Genomic DNA, 7,557 nt, shown 5'->3' with positions numbered 1-7,557 from the left:
CACCTAGTGGAGTTTTGCAACCTTTGGACTGAGGTGCAAAATGTGCACCTGCACCAAAGCACTTAGGATACCATAAGATGGAAGTTCATAGCAGACCACCGGTATTCAGCAAGATCAGCATATGACGCTCAATTTATTAGCTCCACGCGAAGAGACTTGGGCTGGATCATCCGAAACCCTTAAGCACCGCCAAAATGCATGTTTTTAAGGTGGTTGGCAATCCAAGATAGAATTTGTACGACAGATCGTCTAGCAGCCAGGGACTGGCTCCATGACGCAACATGTGTGCTATGTGCACAGACTTCAGAGTCGGTGTTGTACCTGTTCACGAAATGCCTTTTCTCCAAGTTTATCTAGGGAGAGGTAGCTAGGTGGGCAGCAGTCTAAGGGCCTTGGTCGTGCGTCTAGGGCTGCCATGACTGGGTCATTGGTAGACGTTCTTAGCAAGGATTCCTACTTGCAGTAGGAAGGGCTTGCATTCCCTCCTAATTCTTGTTAGGGCTTGTTCGGTTACACCAATCCAGAAGTGGATTGGAGGGGTTTAAGAGCCTGTTTGTTTACCTCCCAGATTATATAATCTGGATTAAATAATCCTAAGAGGCAAACAAACAGTCCAGCTTATTTGCCCCGATTATATAATCTAACCCCTTGGATTATGATAATCCATAAGCAAGTGAGGAGGTGCTTATTTCAGATTATTTTTTCCCACTTCCCCACTACCCTTTCAAGTTTCCTAGAAATTACCCACCATTGCCATTATAATCCACCGAATCGTTTTTGCTCCTATTGCATTGGAGAAGCCCGCCGCCCAACAGGATCCCGCCGCCTAGCCCCTGCCGCGTCCCGCGCGCCGGCGTCCCGCGCGCAGCAGGTTCGCGACCGCCGATCCCTCGCGTCCCGCGCGCCGTGCCGAGGCGTCCCGCGCGCAGCAGGTTCGCGGCCGCCGCTCCGACGCGTCCCGCGTGCCGTGCCGACGCGTCCCGCGCGCAGCAGGTTCGCGGCCGCCACTTCGACGTGTCCCGCGTGCCAGAAGACTCCGCGCAGCAGGTTCGCGGCCACGACACAGGATCCCGCGCGCAGCAGGTTCGCGGCCACGGCACAGGATCCCGTCGCGCCGTGCCGACGGGACAAACGTACGACGGGGCCAGCCGATTTGCATCTGTCCTGCCGAGATCCAGAGTGCGACCATCTAATTGCTACAATGCTACTCTATCTATAGGTGTATTGTGATGGATCCTACGCCGGAACCAGCAGACATTGAATCAGGAGTTGGTGATGTTACGACACCTGAACGAGGCAGACCAACCATGGTACGTGGTTCCATGACGACAGGTCGTCGTGGCGCAGGATTTACACTGGCAGGGTGTAGTGCCGGTCATGGCACTAGTTGTGTGATACGCGGTAGTAGGAGTGCTGGAAGGAGCATTCGTGGTGGCCGAAGTGTTGGTATTGACATCGATTTAAATGCTCAAGGTCGGGAAGATGATGAACCAATTCAAGTTGAAGCTGAAATTACTGCAAATAATTCGGTGAGTAATTTTCTAACACATGGCCATTGCTAATTTGTAGACATTTGTAATGTTCATATGTGATATGCTTGTACATAAATTTTCGTATAGAAGGAGAAATATGACAAGGCAGATTGGTCATCCATGAATACTAGAACTTTTTGTGAAATATGTGTTGAAGAGGTTGAAGCTGGTAACAGACCAAATGGAACACTAACTACTGCAGCGTATAAAAATATTTGTGTTAAGTATCGACAAAGAACTGGTTTGCTTCACAGCAAAACTCAATTGAAGAATAAGTGGGATTTACTGAAAGGGCTTTACAGTTTTTGGCTTGGCCTAAACAAAGATACAGGACTTGGATGGGATTCTAAGCTAGGGACTGTGATTGCAAGTGATGAATACTGGAAGAAAAATACAAAGGTAATAACATATTAGTTAAAGTTATATTGTACTTGTTTTAATTTATTTCATCTATGATGTAGTACTAAATATTGTAATTGTTATGCAGGGGCATCCTGATTGGAAGAAACTGAAATATGGCCCTCCAGATAATGAAGATTTCATGACACAAATGTTTGAACATATTGCAGTGGATGGATCTACATCATGCGCTCCAGGTGAATTTTATGATGTGGAAAATCATGAGACTGAGGTTGATGGTATTGATGGAGTTGATTTTGGCACATTTGAGGCAGACTGTGATGCTCAATATGATGAATTTGCGTCTCCTTTTGCTAGTGGCAGCAATTCAACTCAGTCGAAGAGAGGCGTCTCAACTCAGTCAAAGAAAAGAGCTAGTCCTACTGTTGTTAATAGCCCACTGAAGCGCTCAAAGAATCCCATGGTTAAGGTCATGAATAAGATTCATAATACTTTGGAGATCAATTGCAATATTTCAAACAAAGTAATGCTTGGTGAGTATAGGTATGAATCAATCAAGCAATGCATGGAATGGGCTGTTGAGTGTGGAGCAACTGAAGGATCACTTAAGCATTTCATGGCTACTCAGCTATTGGGGACTTGTTCTCAAATGCTAAGAATTAAGAACAAGGCAACACATAAAACATTTAAACGTTAAAGTCCTTCGTCCTTCGAAGCATTATTTCCCTTGAGATATAATGATCTTCGGACGAAGGTTATGAAGGACATACCTCCATAAACATTACATATCATAATGAAAAGGGAATTACATGGAATATAAAAGATAACATGAATAGTTATGTATCATTATCAACTCATTTTTATTTTATTGCTATAGAAGAATAGAAATGATGTTGGGTTACAAATATACCTTTGACTTGAAAGAAGGTAAAAGTACAAGCGTGATGCAAGAGCAAATGCCAAGTCAGCGTGAACAGTACGGGAGTACTGTTCACCTATTTATAGACACGGGTCGCAGCCCATGTAAAATTACATTCAGGCCCTTTGCTTTTGATAATAACTCTATAGTAATCTATCGGGGTCTAAATAGTATTTTCCTCTTTAAGTCGGTTTCCTCCTTTCTGCCATCCTACCGAAGCTTCCTTGCGCACAGCTTCGGCTCTGTTCCATCCTTCGTTCTCTTTGTGTTTCTTCATCCAGCAATTTTGACTTGTCCGAAGGGTTCGTGTCCGAAGGTACCTGCTCATGTATTATACTCCAGAAACATTGTCAAATCATGTTTTTGAGGACCTTCGGAAGCCGAAGGACCCCAACAGTAGCCCCTCGCGATATTAATTTGTTAGGATAATAAATTCAGATTGCGATATGGACGAAGGCCCTAAGCCGAAGGTCCGAAAAAACACCTTCCTCTTGCTAGAATAGCAACAATCAATGTCAAGTGGGGCCCTCCTGTTCTCAATGCGCCAGATGTATAAATAAGAGCACACCACAATGTCATTTGGTACGCTTTCTTTGTCATCTGCTCTTGCTTACTCAGTTTTTAGCTCCTGTGCAACAAGATTTGCTTAACTTGTAAGTTTTTTAAGGTTCGGCTTTAAAAGCGGTTTTTAGCGATTCCGAAGATGTCGGAAGATAAGAAAGTTGTTGCTGAAACAAAGCTGAGCCTTCTTGAGGAGAAGAATCTTGGCTTTCTTGAATCAATATCAAAGACGAATACAGAAAAGATTACAAGGGAAATTTGGAAGGTTTATCTGAAGATACTGGTGATAGTGACAGTTATGATGCCGAAAGTGGAGGGGAAGACTCGGAAGATCGACCCTGGCGGCCAAGCCATGCAGTTTTTGGAAAATCTACCATTAAACAAAGCCATCTTGCCAATATGAGAGGTAGATATTTTCGGGATTTGTCTATTATGAGGGCTGACGAAGGAGAGAAAACTTGTCCTACTCCCGAGGAAAATGAAGTCGTGATCTTCCGAAGCTTCTTCAAGGCTGGGCTTCGGTTTCCTCTAAGTAGTTTCGTGGTTGAAGTCTTGAAAATATTTGAAATCTGCCTTCATCAAATTACTTTTGAAGCAATCATAAGGATGGGAATCTTTGTATGGGCCGTGAAGAGTCAAGGTTTGGAGCCAAATGCAAAAAGTTTCTGCAATATGCATGAGCTATTATATGAGACGAAACCCTGGGGTAAAGAACAATATCATAACAATTTTGGTTGCTATAGCTTCGGTGCTCGATCTGGGTCAAGCTGTCCCGTGCCAATCTTTCGAAAGAGATGGCCCGGAGACTGGATGAAGGAATGGTTCTATGTGAAAAACGATTTGAAGACACGAGCAGATATTAAAGATATCATCATGCGCCCTATCTGGCAACGTTTCGGACTCCGGAAACTAAAGGTGGAAATGGATGAAGCAGCCGAAGAGTGCCAGAGGGCCTTCGACATAGTCTGCTCTTTCATCGGGACGAGAGACTTAGTTCAAGAGCACGTGGCCTACAGGATGAGGCCATAGGTGGCTAACTGGGAAATGCCGAAGGAAACTATCAGCAACCCACACGAAGGTGGTCTGGTTCGACTAAAATATACCTTCAGGTTCGTAGATCAATTTATCGAGCGAGACGACGATTGGTTGAAATGCGTTGAAGCTACAAGCGATGAACTGCTTGGGCCATACTCGAAGGCAGAAGATACTGCATTATCTGTGGCCTTCGGAGGCCGGAAGAAGAAAAGACTCAACCGAGTTTTTGATGCTATCGGGTTCGTCTATCCTGACTACCGTTACCCAATACGGGGTCAGAAAAGAAAAGGTACGGCTTCTGTGAAGGAAGTTGCTTCGGCCGCTCCTAGTGAGCCAGCGCCGAAGAGAAAAAAGATAAAAGTTCTTACGCACCGGCCACGCTATATTGAGCCGGCCACAGTGCCTGAGTTTGTCGGTGAAACCTCTTCGGCCACCGAAGCCAAAAAGCCTACTCATCTACAGAATATTGAAGAGCCGGCTGCAATGCCGGAGACAGAAAAATGGAAGAACCGAGGGTTGAAGAGACAAAGACATCGGAAGTTTTAAGTCCTTCAGCAAGAGTTGAGGTGCCAATGCCAACGCCGAAGGCACAAAAGGACCTTACAACAACTCCCAAGAGAAAGAGAATGGTTAACGTGCTAGATGTGCTAGAAACAATAAAATCTTCAAGCTCTACTTCGAAGATAGCTGTCGAAGCTCCAAAGACAGAAATTGAGGCCGAAGCTGCCAAAAGCCAAGTGGAAACCGAGACTGGGCTTTCAGAGCCTACTAAGAGGGAATTCTTGGAAATTGGGAAAGAAAAAGAATCTGTAGAAGAAATTTTATCTGAGAAAACCGCCATCCCTATTCCCGAAGCATCTTCTGAAGCTCCCAACTATGTCTTACGCCATGCTTCGGGTAAAAATCTGACTGAAAAAGAAAAGCGAGAAGCTCAATCCTATGCGCAAAAATTGAAATATCCGAAAGGGGCGTTGATATTCAATGGCAGCGGACAAGAAGACTTCTTGTACTGCCTCCCAGACAGCAAGGAGATCTCTGTCTGCCGGGAGATGGCAAGAAACTTCGGATTCCCAACTCTAGAAGATGGGCTTTCAGTTTTGTCAAAAGATGAATTGGCCGACAGCTTAGCATATAACAGCTTAAAGGTGAGAAAATACACTTTTTGTGTGGTTAAAAATTCGTGTGTTTATTTCTTAATATCACATTCCTTTTGCAGGGCCTCATTCTCAGCAATGCGCTCAGAGCGCAAAAAAGTGCCGAAGATGAAGGGTGCACCATGGCTTTAAACAACCTTCGTTCCGAAGTAATTGAGCTAAGGAACGAAGGTCTTGAGAAAGATAAAATATTACATTCATTGGTAAATAAAATAAAAGAAGACGAGGCTGCTTCCAAAGCTCAAGCTGAGGCCCAGAAGCGCGAAATTGAGGATCTTCGAAAACAGCTAGCCAAAGCTAAAGAAAAATGCGCAGTTGCAGAAGCTAAACGAGAAATCAGTGAACAATGGGCAAATCATTTGGAGAAAAACGTTGAAGAGCTTCGTGCATCCAAGGAAAGGTGTTATTAAAAGTCTATAGAGTGTGTTAAGAAAATAAAAACTAGCTTCGCCAACGTTGGCGCGTATTCAAGCGAGGAAAATTTCGTAAAGGGCGACCCCGAGGGCCCAATTGAATGGACCAGCCACGAAGCCGAAGCTTTTGAGGAAGTTTTGAATGGCCGCGAAGACATATGCGCCTTTTCGGGTGCTAGGGGGGTTGCTACTATTTTGGAGAGCAGAGGCTGCGATCATGTGAAATCCTTGGCACAAACCGAGGTCGCCTTATCTTCTGAAGATATAAAAGACCCCTCGGCCGAAGCAAGCTTGGTTGGTGGTAAATTTTTCACCGACATCTGGGAAAATGGTGGCCGGGAGATGGCTCAAGAAATTATAAGGAGAAGTGAAAAAGGTATTCACGACGCTAGAAATGTAGCAGAGGCCGCTGAGAAAAGTGCGGATCTCGAGAGGCGAATAAGTATTGACTACTAAGTTTTGACTTTATGTTGTAATTATATGATTTCGGACTTATTTACACTTTGTAACACGGCCGCACTATCTTCTCCCCCAGAGCCCGCCGAGCCATTGGCGGACCCCAACGCAAAGGGGGATGACGAAATTAGAAAAATGGCCGAAGCTATTATGGATAAGGTTGTTGATCAACTACTAAACGAAGCTGCGGAAGTAGTCTTAAGAGAAGATTAGCTGCTATTGTAAAGACATTGAGAATGTAATATTTGCTGGACAGAGTGTGTAATATTTTTATAACCTTGAATGTAATAGATAAGCTGCTTGTAACTCAATTCTTTACGATGCATGAAACTTTACGTACATACCGTTTTTGAGCCTTCGGCGAAAAAACACCTTCCCTTCTTTTCATGCTTCGTGAAGAATATCCTTATTTTATAAAAACATCCAATCCTCGTAAAAATTATTGTGCCTCGTAAGCAATAGGTCTTTTCATTTTAGAGTTTGACGAAGGTATGCTTCTTCAATAATTATTTTGTGCCTTGGCACTGCTTCTTCGAAACAATCTCCGAAGATCAACATTGAACCCCCTTCTTGCGCCATTGATGCAATATGATGTATGATGTTATGCTATGCAAATGATGTGATGATGTAATGTTATGCAAAATGATATTTGTGCCGAAGATCAGTACTGAATTTTCGCTGCAAGCCTCCCTTAGGAGCTTCTTCGCCTTCTATTTCGGCGGAATCATCGTTTATTTTTCGCTGTAAGCCTCCCTTAGGAGCTTCTTCGCCTTCTATTTCGGCGGAATCAACGTTTATTTTTCGCTGTAAGCCTCCCTTAGGAGCTTCTTCGCCTTCTATTTCGGCGGAATCAGCGTTTATTTTTTGCTGTAAGCCTCCCTTAGGAGCTTCTTCGCCTTCTATTTCGGTGGAATCAGCGTTTATTTTTCGCTGTAAGCTCCGCATTCCCTTTGGAACGACTTTTGAGCAGAAAACTTACGCTGTGCCCCCTTAGGAACGACTTTTTGTAACTTCGGTAACTTACACTGCGTTCCGTAGAACGACTTTTTTCTGTAATCACGAGCTCTTAAGACCGAGCTTTCGTGCTTCGACAATTTTTCTGACGCCGTAAATCTATGGAGAAGATA

At 44.2% G+C, this 7,557-nt stretch overlaps 1 protein-coding gene across 1 annotated transcript; it reads left to right on the top strand.

Moving 5' to 3' along the window:
• Nucleotides 1-415: 415 nt before the first annotated feature.
• Nucleotides 416-3,461, top strand: LOC103655537 (uncharacterized). The gene is made up of 6 exons (XM_020552177.1): nucleotides 416-462; nucleotides 801-1,133; nucleotides 1,220-1,529; nucleotides 1,620-1,931; nucleotides 2,020-2,533; nucleotides 3,430-3,461. Exons 1-6 carry the CDS (start codon nucleotides 416-418, stop codon nucleotides 3,459-3,461), a joined length of 1,548 nt encoding a protein of 515 aa, XP_020407766.1.
• The last annotated feature ends 4,096 nt before the right edge of the window (nucleotides 3,462-7,557 follow it).

This window comes from Zea mays, chromosome 4, assembly GCF_902167145.1.
Source record: "Zea mays cultivar B73 chromosome 4, Zm-B73-REFERENCE-NAM-5.0, whole genome shotgun sequence".
Lineage (NCBI taxonomy): Eukaryota > Viridiplantae > Streptophyta > Magnoliopsida > Poales > Poaceae > Zea > Zea mays.
The sequence above is the reverse complement of the archived record's forward strand: the minus strand, read 5'-3'. Positions and strand labels throughout refer to the sequence as shown.